Here is a 19880-nt window from a genome sequence, read left to right as displayed (position 1 = left end):
ATGTGCATATGCCTTAGAGACGAAGAATAGAATCAGCTACATCATCTTTCGCGTCTGGGAGTCCTTGGACAACCACAACTTGGCATTGCTATTCGAAACCTCCTACAGTCAAAATGTGGTTCCGGTAGACCTTCTTCATCTCGAGAATCAAGTCCCGCTTGGGAGAACACCGTTTTGGAAGCATCGAAACTATCTAAAACGACGTGACAGATAAACGGTCTAATTGCTGTCCCTGTCAACGTCTTCCAGAATATATTTATGGCAGAGCTGCTGAAAAAAAAAACATACGTAGATACCATGGGGATTTATAAGAAGAATTTAAACGTTTGTAACAATATTGTGAATGGAAATACACTCCTGGAAATGGAAAAAAGAACACATTGACACCGGTGTGTCAGACCCACCATACTTGCTCCGGACACTGCGAGAGGGCTGTACAAGCAATGATCACACGCACGGCACAGCGGACACACCAGGAACCGCGGTGTTGGCCGTCGAATGGCGCTAGCTGCGCAGCATTTGTGCACCGCTGCCGTCAGTGTCAGCCAGTTTGCCGTGGCATACGGAGCTCCATCGCAGTCTTTAACACTGGTAGCATGCCACGACAGCGTGGACGTGAACCGTATGTGCAGTTGACGGACTTTGAGCGAGGGCGTATAGTGGGCATGCGGGAGGCCGGGTGGACGTACCGCCGAATTGCTCAACACGTGGGGCGTGAGGTCTCCACAGTACATCGATGTTGTCGCCAGTGGTCGGCGGAAGGTGCACGTGCCCGTCGACCTGGGACCGGACCGCAGCGACGCACGGATGCACGCCAAGACCGTAGGATCCTACGCAGTGCCGTAGGGGACCGCACCGCCACTTCCCAGCAAATTAGGGACACTGTTGCTCCTGGGGTATCGGCGAGGACCATTCGCAACCGTCTCCATGAAGCTGGGCTACGGTCCCGCACACCGTTAGGCCGTCTTCCGCTCACGCCCCAACATCGTGCAGCCCGCCTCCAGTGGTGTCGCGACAGGCGTGAATGGAGGGACGAATGGAGACGTGTCGTCTTCAGTGATGAGAGTCGCTTCTGCCTTGGTGCCAATGATGGTCGTATGCGTGTTTGGCGCCGTGGAGGTGAGCGCCACAATCAGGACTGCATACGACCGAGGCACACAGCGCCAACACCCGGCATCATGGTGTGGGGAGCGATCTCCTACACTGGCCGTACACCACTGGTGATCGTCGAGGGGACACTGAATAGTGCACGGTACATCCAAACCGTCATCGAACCCATCGTTCTACCATTCCTAGACCGGCAAGGGAACTTGATGTTCCAACAGGACAATGCACGTCCGCATGTATCCCGTGCCACCCAACGTGCTCTAGAAGGTGTAAGTCAACTACCCTGGCCAGCAAGATCTCCGGATCTGTCCCCCATTGAGCATGTTTGGGACTGGATGAAGCGTCGTCTCACGCGGTCTGCACGTCCAGCACGAACACTGGTCCAACTGAGGCGCCAGGTGGAAATGGCATGGCAAGCCGTTCCACAGGACTACATCCAGCATCTCTACGATCGTCTCCATGGGAGAATAGCAGCCTGCATTGCTGCGAAAGGTGGATATACACTGTACTAGTGCCGACATTGTGCATGCTCTGTTGCCTGTGTCTATGTGCCTGTGGTTCTGTCAGTGTGATCATGTGAAGTATCTGACCCCAGGAATGTGTCAATAAAGTTTCCTCTTCCTGGGACAATGAATTCACGGTGTTCTTATTTCAATTTCCAGGAGTGTATTTTTACTGATGTAACTGGATCACTGTCCGCCTCCGTAGCTGAGAGATCTGACTACCATTTGTCTGAATTCATTTCCTGGTACTGTTATAAGGGTTTCGTTAGTGGGATAACTGGACGCACTCATCCTCGTGATGTCAACAGAGCAGCTGCTTGAGTGAGAAGCAGAAGGTCTGGCAAGCCGACAACGGTAAAACTGCAAGGAGAGCACTATGCTGACCGCACACCTTTCACATCACATCCGAGTGAGCCAATGTCAGAGGATGACACGGCTGCCGGTCGACATCGAGAGACGCGTGAGGACCGAAGCGCAGAGCTGGTGCTCACGCAAGTTCAGTACTTCCTCGACACACCTTGAACTTCGGGCTACTGTAACTAAACGACTCTAGATGGTGACAATGGGATTTATTATGGGATTTAGGTACCATGCGTGCGATAGTGTAGAGTGCTGCTACTTGCAACTTAAGTTACCTCACAGGAGACACGTAGTTGACGCCATCGACGTTCCTCCAGTCCCACTGCTTGGGCAGGTACGAGGCTCGCTGCTTCAGTTCCATCGTCAGTGGAGCGGCTTGTGGCCACTCCGTCACTACCGATCTGCAAACAAGAAAGCCATCATTCATTAAACTGTGGAAACACAAAGAAAAATATAGCGGTAATACGGAAAAATGTAACACAACTGACACTGAAGTTACGTTTGTTGTAATTATAGTTGTGTTGCATAAAACCACACTCCAGTTCACTTACTTTGGCTGCACTTGACGATATGGGCAAGGTGAAAAGACAGGTGGCATTGATACCAACCAATCTTTTTGTTTCCTCTATATAGTAAACCAAGTGTCATTCCTTTACTAATTTTTTGTTTAACTTCTCACTCATCCCTTGGTACTGAATTGTGATCAGACAAAATTTTATACGTAAAATCATCCAAAAACTATCATTTGCACTGAAAATAGTTTTCAGCTGAAGGAATAAAATAAAAACAAAATTGTAGACTAGAAAATAAATATTGTAAAATCATAGAAGAAGTAAAAAGAAAGAGACATAGTAGAAGAAACCTTCACCAATACAATTTTAGTGTGATACTTTCTACTCTTCGGCCATTGATAAATATATTTTCTCAAACAAACTTATTTCATAGATGGATGTTATTGGGTGAAACCGTAATTTGCGGCGTAATGAAAATTTCCTCTTTCACGTACAAATAACGGAATGGTCCCATCCTGTGCTGACGCTGCTTGCGTAGCTAACATAAATACTGACGATAGAGGGGGCGAAGCTGTTGCAGGTATACTATGAATGTTGCAGAAGATGAGAGGACAAAAGGTATCTACAAATATATGGCACATGGAGGTCTGGATAGATAGGTGTGAGAATATGGGACATAGATTAAGTTAAAACGAATGGTTATGAACAGGCAGTGTGGGTTTCGGAGTATAATGTTAGTCGGACAGTGTAGATGGGTAAAACGCTGTTTGTAGCAAGTTTCTAGATGATTGTAAGAATTTGGCTGGCAGAATAGATACTGAAATATACTTAGAATAGTATAAGAGGCGTATGAGAGGAAAAAGAAAACGTTCTCAACAGTACAGAAAAGGAAAAACGTTAAGAATGTTTGCAAAGATTATCTCAGCACCTTTCTAGATCGTTGTAGCGCATGTGTATGATACATCCACTGCGCCTTCATCAGTATTACCTTTAGCAGGCATTATTCCCACAAATACAACCACTGAGAACATTCGTTGTTCCTGCAGCTCGCTACGATAATGCCGCATACTATAGTTCATAACGTTTGAGTAGCCTCAAATTAATTTATACTCCAGTGGGATAGCGCAATCGTGAAAGGAAAGATGTATCTAAACTTGAAATAGACTTATTTTCAGTCTGTCGTTTGCTGAACTTTTAGCTTACAACTGAAGAGTTTTGGACAGTGTCATCCTTCTTCAGATCACCTCTCAATGTTGAAGAGTAACCAATCCTAGTTCCACTGTCACTGAAATTGATAGTTTCTTAAGAATGGCTACTCTGTAACAAGTGATCTGAAGATCGAAGACACTGTCCGAAACCGATCAGTTTGAAACATAAAAACAGCGACTGACCAATTGAAAATGTCTTTTTCTTATAAAAATAAGTATCGCGAATAACTCCCTGCCGAGAAGTATGTCCAGTCGTGATATATAATCTTCGTTTAATGAGGACTGCAAAATTTAGAATAATGCGTGACCATCACTTTCCAACCACAAAAATGAAAATAAAACGTGTCTACTTAGTACCCTATACTTTCAAACACTATCTCTTGTTAAATGATGCCGTTCAAACCATAGTGCGGGAAAGATGTGGTTTAGGCGCTAGATGGTTCTGTGATGTGTTGCAGATGGTTTTACTATCGATTTCAGCCCATTTATTCACTTTCAGAACCAATTTGTTTATTTCAACATTTTTGTGACTCAGTATTGTCCATCTTTCCACATTTTCGTGATGACTGTACTGTGGAGACTTCAGTTTTCCAAGACGAAAACAGCTCCTCATTTACAGATTGTACGCGTACCATCCTAGTTTGGCGAACATTCAGGCAACAAATCGATCCTAGCCCGTTAAATAATCAAACAGTAATCGTATAGAAAATGGCAGGTGGTATATGTAACAGCGGGTGAAAAGCAGGAATCAACAGTTTTCTTGCTCTGAGGGATCTAATCAACGATAGGTTGAATATGATATATATCTGTAGAAACTTTATAAGTCTCTTCTACACCATATCATGGCTAGTAGTGGTGTTACACGGTGTTAGCTTGATGTCCGATGCTCTTCTTGTGGTAACAATAACGACTAAGATCTAAGTGTGTTCCAATGTCTAACTTTCATACTTGAGAACTGTTTAACAAATCCGCCCATCAGAAAAAAGTGATGTTATTAAACAAGACGATCGTCTTACCTCTTTCCACCAGCCATACTCAAGAGTTCGTCGTATGTTTTCCCCTCAAACTGCTTATACGCCTTTGCTCTCCACAGTTTCTGCTTCTGATTTATTTCAGTGACCATCGCCTCCTGCACATCGGCGGTGAATGTCTCCGTAAGCTGCAAGAGAGTGTTAATATAAAAAAACTTTAAAATGTATTGTTTTATGTTGATAACCAGTTGAATTGAAGATAGTTGCTACATTGTGGGGGAAAGACCCACGAGGTCTCATTGCCGAAACCTCAAACATAAAAGCTCGGATACTGAAAATTTAAAGAGAAAACGTGAATTATCATTGATCTTCATTGAGACTGGGACCACAGATGCTATGAATTGTCTAAATGATTTCGTTCCGGCTATCGTTATTCATTTATTGGTTGTACGACTGCACAACCACTGCACAACCTCTGTGGTATCGATGATTGTTTTGTAAAATACATGATTATGGTCTAAGACCGGAAATACACAATCGTACAACCAATAAAGTAAATACGGCCAGCTGCAAACTATATTTGTTCGATTTTCATTATTCAAGTACTCCATGTTCTGCTTGTATCCCACCGTCCTCGATGTATTATCAGAGCTATAACGAATAGTAGTCCATTAAACCCATAACATATCTATCATGTCTGTATTGTCGCTGTGAAGAGTGTAGTCTCTAGGTTAAGTAATATTACAAAGAGGCCATTTGAATTTGTTTCACAGAAAACAATCCTGGGACTCTCGAAGAGTCAATGTCAAAGTTTCGGAGACGATTACGTGACACAGTAAAAGTTCTATGTAGGTCATCACAAAGCTGACTAGATTAACGTCTTCACAACACGCCAAAAATACAGCGTAAATGCACGAAGAAATCCGATGACGCCTGCAACTCAATTCTTCACGTATTTTTATGGTATAGGCCATCAATAAACGATGTCACATTTAAACAAAATGCAGAAAGTTGTGCTTTAATATTCACCCAATTTAAGCCGGGTAGATTTTTCTGACTGGTGAGAAATTACTTACGGGGTTCCTCAAGCTTCAATCTTAGGTCCGCTTTTGTTTTCTACATGCATGAACGACAAGAAGCAGAATTAGTTCTTTTTGCAGGTGAATCAAGTACTGTAGTCATTCCAAAAATACATACAGCAGCTGGAGGAATGGTTTTCTGAAAATCGTGTCCCTATCAGTTTCAAATCGACAGAACATATTCAGTTCTGTACATTTAATGGTACTTCATCAGTGATATGTGTAACACATGGCGAGTAAATAGTTGCTAGGATGGAAGCTTGAAAATTTTAGATATCAATTTGCCGAGGGTTTAAAATGTGAAAAACACATTTTTGTACTCATAAAACCACTCTGTTCAGCCACATTTGTACATCGAATCATTACAAATATTGGGGAGAGGCAAATCATTTAATTAACATGTTTTGCTTATTTCTACTCAGTAACGTTCTATGCAGTAATGTTCCTAGGAAAATCATCATTCAGAGAGAAAGTTTTCGTTTCTCAACAACGTACTGTAAGAAAATTCTGTGGTGGTCAGCCGAGATGGAGGTACAACCCGAAAACTGATACGAAGGAGCATATGCCTCCATTCGTATTGGATCCAATTTTGAATCTGCTGTCACTACTATAAACGGTCCCGTGTCTGCACTGCTGAATGAATGTGATTTTGACTTCTAGTAATGTAGATGGAAGCTTGAAAATTTTAGATATCAATTTGCCGAGGGTTTAAAATGTGAAAAACACATTTTTGTACTCATAAAACCACTCTGTTCAGCCACATTTGTACATCGAATCATTACAAATATTGGGGAGAGGCAAATCATTTAATTAACATGTTTTGCTTATTTCCACTCAGTAACGTTATATGCAGTAATGTTCCTAGGAAAATCATCATTCAGAGAGAAAGTTTTCGTTTCTCAACAACGTACTGTAAGAAAATTCTGTGGTGCTCAGCCGAGATTATCTTATTGATATTTGTTTCATGGATTAGCCAACTTAACTATTACTTCAAAGTACACTTATTTCCTTATGAAGTTTGTTATAAATAACACAGAGCAGTTCAAAATGAGTAATGATGTATATAATTACATTACTAGAAGTCAAAATCACATTCATTCAGCAGTGCAGACACGGGACCGTTTATAGTAGTGACAGCAGATTCAAAATTGGATCCAATAAGAATGGAGGCATATGCTCCTTCGTATCAGTTTTCGGGTTGTACCTCACGGCGCAACCATTTGAAGGAAAAAGATAGCTGGTACGATCACGTGAATATAGTGGAAAGAAACCAAATTGGTTGTTGTGGAGCTCTGTGTCATGGGGGATAGCTTCACATCTTTTGAGGAAGAAGAGGTACAATGCCTGTCGTGTTGAGTATTCATGCGCCGACTAAACGAACCTGTGACGAAGCGCGAAGTTCTTCTTTAGAACTTCTCTATCTCTTCCGTTAATCTAGCTTGTTAAAATCTCTGAGTACAGAGCACTCAAGAAATGGGTGAATTACGTTCCTGTGACAGACATCTTTCGTGCGTGAAGTACAGGGTTGTCTTAAGTACCTCCGGCATTTCAGTCTAGGGGAAAGAAAAGTGCCACTTATCAGAAAATCAAAGACAATATTGTAGAAAACAGAAGCACTTGTATGAGTATCGGTAGCTCAGATGAGACGCCAGTACTAAGCAAAGAAGCGAAAGTGAAAGGCGGAAGAAATTATAGAGGCTCTGTGTAAGGGAAACAAACTTAAAGACAATGTTATCAAAGGATAAGAGGAATTAGATGAACGAGAAAAATCTGACAGAGCACGGAAAGACCTCGGTCGAAACAAGTCCCCTGGCTTAGACCACGCCGGCCGCTGTGGCCGAGCGGTTCTAGGCGCTTCAGTCCGGAACTGCGCTCCTGCTACGGTCGCAGGTTCGAATCCTGCCTCGGACATGGATGTGTGTGCTGTCCTTAGGTTAGTTAGGTTTAAGTTGTTCTAAGTCTAGGGGACTGATAACATCAGACGTTAAGTCCCATTGTGCTTAGAGACATTTGAAACATTTGAGCTTAGACCACATTCTCTCACAATTATGAAGATCCTTTGGAGAGCCAGCTGGTGTGCAAGGTATGAAATAAGCCAAATAGCCTAACGCTTCAAGAAACATGAAATGATTCAGATTTCAATTCAAGGAGCTCACAGGTGTGAATATTACCAAACTATCAGTGTAGCAGGTCACTGTTGGAAAATACTGACACGAATTATTTACAGTAGAATAGAAATACTAGTAGAAGCTCACCTCGTGGAAAATCAGATCTGTTACTGAAAAAAACATAGGAACACAAGAGGCAATATTGCCGTTAAGGATTATCTTAGAAGATAGACGGAAGAAAGGCAAACCTACGTTCATAGCACTGCGAACTTAGAAAAAAAATTTAATTAGGTTGACTGGAATACCCGCCTTAAAATTATTGATGCATCGGGGTAAAATACGGGGAGCGAAAGCTAAAGTAGAAGAGTTACAGAAACGAGAGTGCAATTATGAAAGTCAGAGGACATGAAAGAGAAAAGTAGTTGAGAAGGCAGTAAGACACCTTATCTCTGATGCTATTTAAGGGATATAAAGGAGAAATCAACAAAGTAAATTAAAGATCAGGGAGAAGAAATAAATTATGTTTGGCGATGATATTGTCATTCTGTCAGAGAAGTCAGAGGACTTGGAACAGCAGCTGAACGGAATGTGCAGGTTCTTGAAAAGAAGTTATGACCTGAACGGCAACATGAATAAAGGAAATGTAATGCGGTGCTGTCGAATCAAATTAGATGATGACGAGAGATTTAGATTAAGAAATGAAATACTGCAAGTAGTAGCTGAGTTTTGTTACTTAGGCAGCAAGATAAGTGACAATGGCCAAAGATAAGAAGACATGAAATGCAGCCTGGCAAGAGCAAGGGAAACATTTCTGAAAAGAGAAACTTGTTAATTTAAAATATAATTTTAAATGTTAGGAAGTTTCAACTTAAAGTTTTTGTTTGGAGAGTAGCCATGTACTGAAGTGAAACGTGGATGATGAACAGTACGGAGAAGAAGAGATTAGAAGCTGCAGAAATTTCATGCTACAGGAGACTGCTGAAGATTAGATGGCTACATAGTGTAGTTAATAAAGAAGTACTGAATAGAATTGGGGAAAAAAGAAATTTATGGTAAAACTAGATTCAAGTGAGGTATTGGTTGATCATCTTCAAATATGTCTGCATTTTCTAGGCATTTCCCAGTGATGTCACTTCCTTGTACACAATTACGTACTCTTAGGAGAGCTTTTATAGAGGTGTGGACGTTATATGTGCACATATTATCTATAGCAGTCATGACACTTTCTCGAACTTGTAACGGTTCTACTAAATCGGCCGTCCATGTACTATTTTATTCTTCCCTTTAAAGCAGTAATGCTAGGTCAGTGCCGTAAGATGTTTGCTGAGTGATGGAATTAGGTGTGCAAGTGAGGAACAATCATTGTATCAGTTGCCTTAGAAAATTGTTTCATGTTGAGTTACTAGCCACTACGCGGTGTTTCAACCCGCGGGGATATGGAGTACATGGTTGGAGGTGGCGTTAGCGGTGACGGCGAGACGATAATGAACTTGGAAAAGCTGTCGACGAGATAAAGAAAATATGAATTATGTTGTAATCCATCAGCCGGTGGCTTATATTCTTTTGAGACTGACGTTAATCTCTTATTGCGCCAGGCCAGACTTATTGACGTTGATACTGAACTAACCATTGTGTGATTTACATGAAGGAAGCTCAGAATTTAAGAGGCCGAGTGATTGTAATTCATAGTTTCAAAAAACGATCAGGATTCGATTGTTTAGAAGTTCACTGTTTTCGTCTATGTAATGAGAGTATTTGAGTGAAGGGATAGTGATTTAATTTCGAGTTTATTACATTAAGCTTCAATTTATTAACTTCAAGAGGTGAAATATGTTATATGGAGAGAATTATTCTTTGATTTTAGTGTTTTTTCCGTGGAATGATTAAATTCCTGGAGCGGCGGGACCATGGGTGGGCCGGAGCTTTACTATTGTAGGAATTATTAATTTATTTACTTATTTATACTGATTAAATTAGAGCTGTCAGGCCCTCTCTTACATTGTACGAGAGTTTCGCACATACAGCCCTTTCTTTATAACACAGTTACCTAATAAACAACGATAATTTTAATATGGCAGATAGTAATGACATTGTATTAATATTATTAAATAGGGACAATGATTGTTCGCGTTCATGACATTCCATAAGTCACACGTATCCTTTGGTTGGCGCTAAAGAAGTCACAAGGCAAATATCTAAGGCCAATAAGCAGAGGCAGCCAGATAATCTCAAATGTCTCCTAGTTAAAATAAATTTGTCACGAGACACAGACTCATACGGTTTTCCTCAGGACACTCCAGCTATAAACTTTGGACCTGTCATATAGATCCGTTAAATCAATTTTGAAGGCATAAGTAAATCAAAATGCCAAGTCTTACAGAAGATTTTATCAAAATATAACGTCATTGTTATTGCTGTTCAGGAAACACATACTGAAAATGAAGATCAAATGAATCAGAGAGGAAACATTCCTGTCATTGACTTACTAGGACTAACGTACTATAGTGAGACAACATACGTACGATCGTCACTCAAAAAAGCACATCTATGTACTGTATATGACCTCAATGACATCTAAAAAGTTATATAAAAAATTGGAGAACTAAGTAATTAATATACACAAACCTCCAGCTATCTCTTAGTCTCCACAGGGCATCCCGGTATCACAAAACCCCACCTTATATTTCGGACATTTTTAGAGCCACTATACTCAATAGAACTACAAGAAAAATGAAGTCGTTGTAAACTGAGCAGAAGACAATAGCTGATATTTGGTGTTTGAAGCAAAGGATAAAGGAACATTTGTATCAACAGCTTGTAGGCAGGAATATAATCTCAATCTATACTTTGTAACAACTGAAAATAAATTCTCTCTCCAAAATACGCAGTTTTATTACAAGACTTCCCGCACGGCCGACACCGACCAATCTTACGTGAAATACGGACAAATATCCCACTCGTGTCATCCTTTGCACGACATAGATGGAACATTAGAAAAGCAAAGTGGGATGTACTACCTAAAAATCTGGACAAATGTCTTGCCTGGATTCTCCCAAATGCAAAAAAAAACAATGAGAGGCTTGTCGGAGCTAAGTGCTGAATAGAAGGCAATTCCTAGTTGGCTACAGTTAGCAATATATTCCAGGTTGGAATGAAACTGGCCGGCTAGAGTGGCCGAGCGGTTCTAGGCGCTACACTCTGGAACCGCGTGACTGCTACGGTCGCAGGTTCGAATCTTGCTTTGGGCATGGATGTGTGTGATGTCCTTAGGTTGGTTAGGTTTAAGTAGTTCTAAGTTCTATGGGACTGATGACCTCAGGAGTAAAGTCCCATAGTGCTCAGAGCCATTTGAACCATTTGGAATGAAACTAATGAGAAACAATAAGGCGAATTTCTAGAAAGCGGGGACCCGGAAATGCCTAATAACCTGCTTAGAACCTCGATTGAAACAGACGTACTAGATGGATAGAGACTGTGTCACTCAGTTTTCAAACATCAAGTAAAGAAGCATGGTCATTACTAAGAAAGTTGGGTGGAAACAAAGTAAGGGACAACACTCAGATATAAGCTAATAGGATTGCATCACATTTACTGCCCACATAAAGGGCACCAAGGGGTAAAACGCTAACGAGATATACGACTCAAACGTACATTGCTCAAAAACAACATCAACGAACAACCTGACTTCTCAAGAACTTTCTCTGTATCTGAAATTTCTGCTGCTCTTAAAACTATAAAACCTGGAAAGTCACCGGGAAATGACGGAAACCACCCAGAATTTCTTCTGCATAGTGGAGACTAGGTGAAAAGGCGGCTGGTGTGTTTCTTTGCTGACGTTATGACCTCTGGTATATTAATTACTTAGTTCTCCAATTTTTGATATAGCTTTTTAGATGTCATTGAGGTCATATACAGTACATAGATGTGCTTTTTTGAGTGACGATCGTACGTATGTTGTCTCACTATAGTACGTTAGTCCTAGTAAGTCAAAGACAGGAATGTTTCCTCTCTGATTCATTTGCTCTGGCTCAGCCCTACAAAAAATGAAGCAATCAAAGATCATAGCAGTTCTGAAGCCCCACAAGGGTTCATACCAGCCTAAGAACTATTATCCAGTCGCGCTATTGAGCACTACTTACAAGTTCCCTGAAAGAATTCTATACAGTCGGATTAGTCCAGCAATCTTTCAGAACCTTCGTCTTGAGCAAGCTGGATTCAGACCAGGACGGAGCTGCGCTGGTCAAGTCTTATCTTTAACAACGTTTATTGAAGCATGATACCAAATGAAGCAGAAAACATCAGTTGCTTTCATTGTTCTAAGTGAAATTTATGACACGGTTTGGAGGCATGGATTGCTTTATAAATTATTAGAACTTGTCCCATGCAGAGGTACAAAAAAAAAAAAAAAAAAAATTCTAATTGACGACATGTTATCTGGAAGGACATTTACAGGAAGGGACAGTCTAAAAGTATTGAATATTTGCTTGACCCATGGATATGTCCTTGCTCTCTTCGTGTTATTTTATATGTATCTAATATTCATCCAACACAATCCAGAAAGTTTGGTTATGCGTACGACTGAACAATAGCTGCCCAATAGAAAACTTTTGAAACAACTGAAGAAATCCTAATTTCTGATACAGACAGCTTAAGCCAAGACTTCCGCAAATGGAGGTTACAATCAAATTCTACTAAAAAAGAAGTTTCTTGTTTTCACCTGTCCAATGGAGTGGCACATAGAGATTGTGTCACGTTAATTAGGACACTTTCTTTTAAGGAGCACTTGACACGAACATCTGCTAAGCTCAAAAGCAGAAACAACAGTCTCCCTCAATTCTGTGTTACTAGTTGGTATCGTTAGGAGATACTCTTCGGGTATCAACACTCGAGTTGGTACACTCAGCAGCAGAGCAATGTGCGCCTGTATGGCTTGAGAGCCCACACATAAAAAGATACACATACAACGTAACGAGCCCATGGGCACTATTAATGGATTAATACGATCCACTCCTACATATCTGTTACCTATCTTGAGCCACATTTCACCTGATATCAGACGGAAGAGCGCTATACTGCGTGAATTCCAGAAGATTGCTGACAACACCGACCTTCCAGTATTGAACGATGTGTTCCCAGCGGAGCGAAAAAGACTAAGATCAAGATATCCCAGCCTCTGAATTGAAAACTGAATTCAATACCATCAATGAATGGAAACGCTGTTGGTAACAAAACTGTCCTCCACAATGCCTGCAATTACCTTGCATCCAGAACAAAGTCCCTAGACTCGATCAACCTTGGACTATTTGGACTACCTTGAATCGCATCCGAACGGTCCGTGGAAGATACGCAGACGCTCTCTACAGGTGGCGCAAATCTTCATCTCCATTGTGTCACTGTGGTGCGGAACGATACACAGTTGCTCATTCGGAACGACAATGCCCCGCACGTTCGTGCAAGGGCCCTTCGAAGATTTCCCTAGAGCGGCGAGTGGTGTGATAAAATATGTAAAAGACCTTGATATCTATATGTATCTGTTGTCATTTGTGTTATTTTATGTTGGAGAGTTGTGCTTAAATGTTGACATGTAGTAGTTTTGTAATCATTGTATACGTATTGCCCTTTGATAAATGAATAAAACTATAAAAAAATTATTTGACCATGTGGAGAGAATGTATGAATAAATAGCACTGACTAAGAACTAATAAACTTAATGATGGCTGTTCTACTACTACTGCTTCTATTGCTGCCACCATAATAATAGTCATAATAATAATAATAGTGATACAGGCAGATATAAAAGTGCTGATGGGTGTACAAAAGCTATATCTGGCATAGCAAGATCTGAGGGAAAGAAGTTACGTGTGTTTAAGCAGCCAAATGCGAATTTACGGTCCAAATAAGACTTTATGTTCTGAATCCGTTTAAAAAGTGAAATAGATAGGTCAAAGTTAGATATAGTGAGAATTAGTGAAGTTCGGTGGCAGGAGGAACAAGACTTTTGGTCAGGTGAATACTGGGCTATAAATACAAAATCAAATAGGAGTAATGCTGGAGTAGGTTTAATAATGAATAAAAAATAGGAGTGCGGGTAAACTACTACAAACAGAATACTGAACGCATTACTGTGGCGCAGATAGACACGAAGCCCACGCCTACTATAGTAGTACAAGTTTATATGCCAACTAGCTCTGCAGATGATGAAGAAATTGATGAAATGTATGATGAGATAAAAGAAATCATTCAGTTAGTGAAGGGAGACGAAAATTAAATAGTCATGGGTGACTGGAATTCGACAGTAGGAAAAGGAAGAGAAGGAAACGTAGTAGGTGCATATGGATTGGGGCTAAGAAATGAAAGAGGAAGCCACCTGGCAGAATTTTGCACAGAGCATAACTTAATCATAGCTAACACTTGGTTCAAGAATCATGAAAGAAGGTTGTATACATGAATGAAGCCAGGAAATACTAGAAGGTATCAGACAGATTATATAATAGTAAGACAGAGATTTAGGAACCAGGTTTAAAATTGTAAGACACTTCCAGGGGCAGATGAGGACTCTGAACACAATCTATTGGTTATGAACTGTAGATTAAAACTGAAGAAACTGCAAAAAGGTGGGAATTTAAGGAGATGGGACCTGGATAAACTCACTAAAACAGAGGTTGTACAGAGCTTCAGGCAGAGCATAAGGGAACAATTGACGGGCATTGGGGAAAGAAATACAGTAGAAGAAGAATGGCTAGCTTTGAGGAATGAAATAGTGAAGGCAGCAGAGGATCAAGTAGGTAAAAAGACGAAATCCTTGGGTAACAGAAGAAATATTGAATTTAATTGATGAAAAGAGAAAATATAAAAATGCAGTAAATGAAGCAGGCAAAAAGGAATACAAACGTCTCAAAAATGAGATCGACATGAAGTGCAAAGTGGCCAAGCAGGGATGGCCAGAGGACAAATGTAAGGATGTAGAGACTTACCTCACTAGAGGTAAGATAGATAATGCCTACAGGAAAATTAAAGAGACCTTTGGAGAAAAGAGAACCACTTATATGAATATCAAGAACTCAGATGGAAACCCATTTCTAAGCACAGAAGGGAAAGTAGAAAGGTGGAAGGAGTATATAGAGGGTCTATACAAGGGCGACGTACTCGAGGACAATATTATGGAAATGGAAGAGGATGTAGATGAAGATGAAATGGGAGATATGATTCTGCGTGAAGATTTTGACAGAGCACTGAAAGACCTAAGTCGAAACAAGGCCCCGGGAGTAGACAACATTCCATTAGAACTACTGATAGCCTTGGGAGAGCCAGCCATGACCAAGCTCTTCCATCTGGTGGGAAAGATGTATAACACAGGCGAAATACCCCCAGACTTCAAGAAGAATATAATTCTAATCCCAAAGAAAGCAGGTACTGACAGATGTGAAAATTACCGAACTATCAGCTTAATACGTCACGGCTGCAAAATACTAACGCGAATTCTTTACAGACGAATGGAAAAACTGGTAGAAGCCGACCTCGGGGAAGATCAGTTTGGATTCCGTAGAGATAGTGGAACACGTGAGGCAATACTGACCCTACGACTTATCTGACAAGGTAGATTAAGGAAAGGCAAATATACGTTTCTAGCATTTGTAGACTTAAAGAAAGCTTTTGACAATGTTGACTTGAATACTCTGTTTCAAATTCTGAAGGTGGCAGAGGTAAAATACAGAGAGCGAAAGACCATTTACAATTTGTACTGAAACCAGATGGCAGTTATAAGAGTCGAGGTGCATGAAAGGGAAGCAATGGTTGGGAAGGGAGTGAGACAGGGTTGTAGCCTATCCCCGATGTTATTCAATCTGTATATTGAGCAAGCAGTAAAGGAAACAAAAGAAATTATGAGTAGGAATTAAAAAGTCCATGGAGAAGAAATAAAGACTTTGAGGTTTGCCGATGACATTGTTATTCTGTCAGAGACAGCGAAGGACCTGGAAGAGTAGCTGAATGGAATGGACTGTGTCTTGAAAGGAGGATATAAGATCAACATCTACAAAGTAAATCGAGGATAATGGAATGTAGTAGAATTAAATCGGGTGATGCTGAGGGAATTAGATTAGGAAATGAGACACTTAAAGCAATAGATGAGTTTTGCTATTTAGGGAGTAAAATAACTGATGATGGTCGAAGTAGAAAGGATATAAAATGTAGACTGACAATGGCAAGGAAAGCGTTTCTAAAGAAGAGAAATTTGTTAACATCGAGTATAGATTTAAGTGTCAGGAAGTCGTTTCTGAAAGTATTTGTATGGAGTGTAGCCCTGTATGTAAGTGAAACATGGACAATAACTAGTTTAGACAAGAAGAGAATAGAAGCAGCTGGTGCATCAAATGTTTTCTGGGCTAATTTTGTTTCGCTAATTCTGTATAACGACCGGAATCGAAAACTTTTGTCATGTGCGTTGCTAGAAGATCCAAAGCGTTTCCTCTGCGAGTGGGTAGTCTCACAAACAGCTACAAATTCAGTATAATACCGGCAGGATCTTTAACGCTACTTTCTGCTGTGTGTGAGTCTAACCAATCAGATCACCCGATCCGAATCCTAGGCAGAACGTCTTAACTGCCACAAGGACTCTTCTGGCAATAGTATAGCTCCATTGCAGTAATCGGAGGGCAAAACAGCTCTTGAATCACTCCAAATAGGGAACGCCACATGTGGTCCCACGCGTTAAATGTATCATCTACTAACATTTTTGCTACGTTATTTTACGAGGGTCGTGTGTGTGAAATCTTATGGGACTTAACTGCTGAAGTCATCAGTCTCTAAGCTTACGCACTACTTAACCTAAATTATCCCAAGGACAAACACACACACCCATGCCCGAGGGAGGACTCGAACCTCCGCCGGGATCAGCCGCACAGTCCATGACTGCAGCGCCCAAGACCGCTGGGCTAATCCCGCTCGGTGTTCATTAAGTAATGCCCCACATTTTCTAAAAAAAGTCATTAATATACATAGACAAAGGTCCTTGTTGGTGCTTCAAATTTGATGTTTGTTTGTGCGCAGATGAAGTTTCGAGCCATTGTGGCAGATGGCAGAGCCGTAGTACAGCGTCAAAACGGCGTTTACGTACGACTCACGTTACAAGCTGCGTGGAGTTTGTGAAATCTTGTGTTCAGAAAAATAAAGCGTGGTGAACATCCATAAGCGTTTGTGTACAGTGTGTGGTGACGTTTTAGTTGATAGGAGTACATCTGGGTGATGGGTAAAGAAAGTTACGTCCTCAGGAAGTGCAGAAACAAAGCTCCGTGATCAGCCACGCTCGCGACGTCGTGTCACAGCCACTGCACCAGACTTGCTGAATCGTGCTAAATGCCGTTATTCGTGCCGACCGGCGCATCACAACTCGACAATCGGCTCTACAGTTGTCCGTCAGCATTGTAAGTGTGTTTGTAATGATCGAAACTCTCGGATATTCAAAGAGGTGCCCACGATGTGTTCCACGAATGCTCACAGCGGTCCACAAGATTCAAAGGAGGGCCATTTCATCTGAATTGTTAGAGGTTAAATATTCTCTACGGGGAACACACTTTGAAGGTGACGAGAGTGTTAGTCATGGAGTGAAAACATGGCTACGCCTACAGGACAAGAGCTTTTACCAGCGGGGAATACATTCACTTCAACAACTGCACGGCCATAGAACGTAATGGAGACTACGTAGAAAAATAGGACATGGACAAGACATGTTGATGTACATTGACATCAAATTTGGATTCTTAACAATAAATATGTTCTAAGGAAAAAAATATGGGGCATTACTTATTGAATGACCCTAGTAGATGCATACATTAACCTCTGTTTCAACACTTCTGTAACTGCAGATTTTGAACAGTGTTGTTTCCAAACATCTTGTAGCTGAGCTTTACTTAGTCCTGTAGCATATCTGAAACCATATTTAGGAAATACGTTCTCATTTTCTGCTCATACCTAGCTTTGTGGCTATTGCACAACACGAACCATGTACAGGGCGATTCAGCTGCTCTAACGCTAGACTTTATGCCGCCCGCAAAACCTTCAAACACCACGTGCAAGACTTTCGTATTCTCTCACTCGTTATGTTCAAGCTATAAGCGCTACAGAAAAAAATAAACGGGACCTTTTTGTAGAAAATGCAATGTAGTTAAATTTTATACTGGGATACATTTTTGCTGTAGGCCGTTGTTTTAGAGTTATTCAGGAAAGATGCATTTGCAGTACACTTTTTTACATTTCCTTGTATAACTCGAATTCGAATACTATGGCCTCTGGCAAAGACGCATCTCAGTACAAAATCTGACTACATTAAATTTCCCACAAAAGGGCGAGCTCATTTTTTTTCCGTAGGACTAATAACTTGCGCGTAGCGAGCGAGAGAATTTGAAAATCTTGCATGTGGTGTTTGAAGGAGTTGCACGATGCATAAGACCCAGCGGTATGAGCAGCTGAATCGCATTGTATGAAATCGCTCTACGGTGTTGTGCAATAATAATTAGACTTTTTCGTGTCATCGTCTTTTGAATCCATGGGAGGTTCCTCACTAGAAAATTGGGATCTCAATCATGGCACGTCAATGATATGCTAGTTCTAAAAGTTAAAAAGAAGGCTTAAAACTCTACTCTTCACAAGCACAGACTAATAAATAAGAGATATGCACGGTACAAAAGGGTAAAGGAATAGTGTTTACCTTGTGCGTGGGAAGCTCGGGTTTTGCAGATGAGAGCCGCCTCCCGGTGGAGCCGTCCTTGATGCCATAGTAACACGACCAGTGTCGCACGGTGACGTCATGTGACCAGCCGGGCAGTGTCTGGTCACACAGGCTGGAGGTATCGTTACCCACCTGAAAGAAAATATCACAGCGCTAAGTTATCAACGACATCGCTACGTCGAAAGGAAAGTAAAAACATTGATGGTCACCTACCGTTTCGTAGGCAGAGAATGCAAAGTATGTTCTGCCGTTTACGGTCACTTCGAAGCCCTGGTTTGATATCAGCGTCCAGGTGCCGACGTTGTCGTATTGGTCCACCGCAACGTTGGGGTAGGACAACGTGACACGCACTTGCTGAACGACATCTGCCGACAACAAACGAACGGGTCCCCTATTAAATATCACCCTGCTGTTTCCAACATTCTGGAGGAGGCTTCACAAGACACGACTGACTTCAGCCTTCACAGCTCAAGGAATTAGATATAAACTGAATAATAAACATCCCTTTATTACTTCAGATTTGTAAGAAAAGTGTAGTGAATAGTATTTTAATGCTGTAATGTACCTATTATTAGAAAATGTAAGTTATGTTTTTGCTATATTGCCTTAACGGGTCGTAATTTATGCATGCCGATCCGATTTACTAAAGATGAAATTTCTTGTTACAACTGTTTAATTCGTTCAAAACAGGCAATTGCACACTTTAACATGTCTTTTTATATAACAGCACAGTAATATTGCTGCTTATGGACTCCAACGTAATAATCCGCTATATTATTTCAGTTAACTGCAAAAATATGGCTAATGCGTTGAGTGGACAATGAAGAACTCTTTCTTTTGTATAATGAAAATACAAAGTGTTTTGGGAAATTAGCATCTGTAAACCACTTATACGATATTAATTCTTATTCTGTGAAGTTGTAATTACATTATCTATGACAAAAGCGACATTAGATTGTTTGTTTCTACACTTTCTGCCAGCGGAACGATACAGATGTAAGTTTACATTTGTGGTGTCTGTTGTGGACATGTCCAAAAGAACAGACACCACACTTACGCGTCCTGACGGCGAAATATTGATACCTTCAGTGCTGATGTACTCTCCGTTCGATCTCTTGCGGGAATCAGGTAAGACTGCGAACAATGAGCATAAGGGACAGGGACACGCGACATGCGAGAATTTGGTTCAAAATGGTTCAAATGGCTCTGAGCACTATGCGACTTAACTTCTGAGGTCATCAGTCGCCTAGAACTTAGAATTAATTAAACCTAACTAACCTAAGAACATCACACACATCCATGCCCG

General features: G+C 41.0%; 1 protein-coding gene across 1 annotated transcript in view; it reads right to left on the bottom strand.

The window, feature by feature from the left end:
- The window catches only part of LOC124624962 (dipeptidyl peptidase 1-like), a 55231-nt gene that overhangs the window by 19653 nt on the left and 15698 nt on the right, over nucleotides 1-19880 (bottom strand). The window contains exons 3-6 of the mRNA XM_047149141.1: nucleotides 18788-18939; nucleotides 18554-18706; nucleotides 4707-4849; nucleotides 2246-2371 (exon numbers count right to left, since the gene is read on the bottom strand). Of these exons, the coding sequence (XP_047005097.1) occupies nucleotides 2246-2371; nucleotides 4707-4849; nucleotides 18554-18706; nucleotides 18788-18939 (574 nt within the window). The remainder of the gene's footprint in view (nucleotides 1-2245; nucleotides 2372-4706; nucleotides 4850-18553; nucleotides 18707-18787; nucleotides 18940-19880) is intronic.

This window comes from Schistocerca americana, chromosome 1, assembly GCF_021461395.2.
Source record: "Schistocerca americana isolate TAMUIC-IGC-003095 chromosome 1, iqSchAmer2.1, whole genome shotgun sequence".
NCBI lineage: Eukaryota > Metazoa > Arthropoda > Insecta > Orthoptera > Acrididae > Schistocerca > Schistocerca americana.
This window is presented reverse-complemented; position numbering and strand designations above follow the sequence as displayed.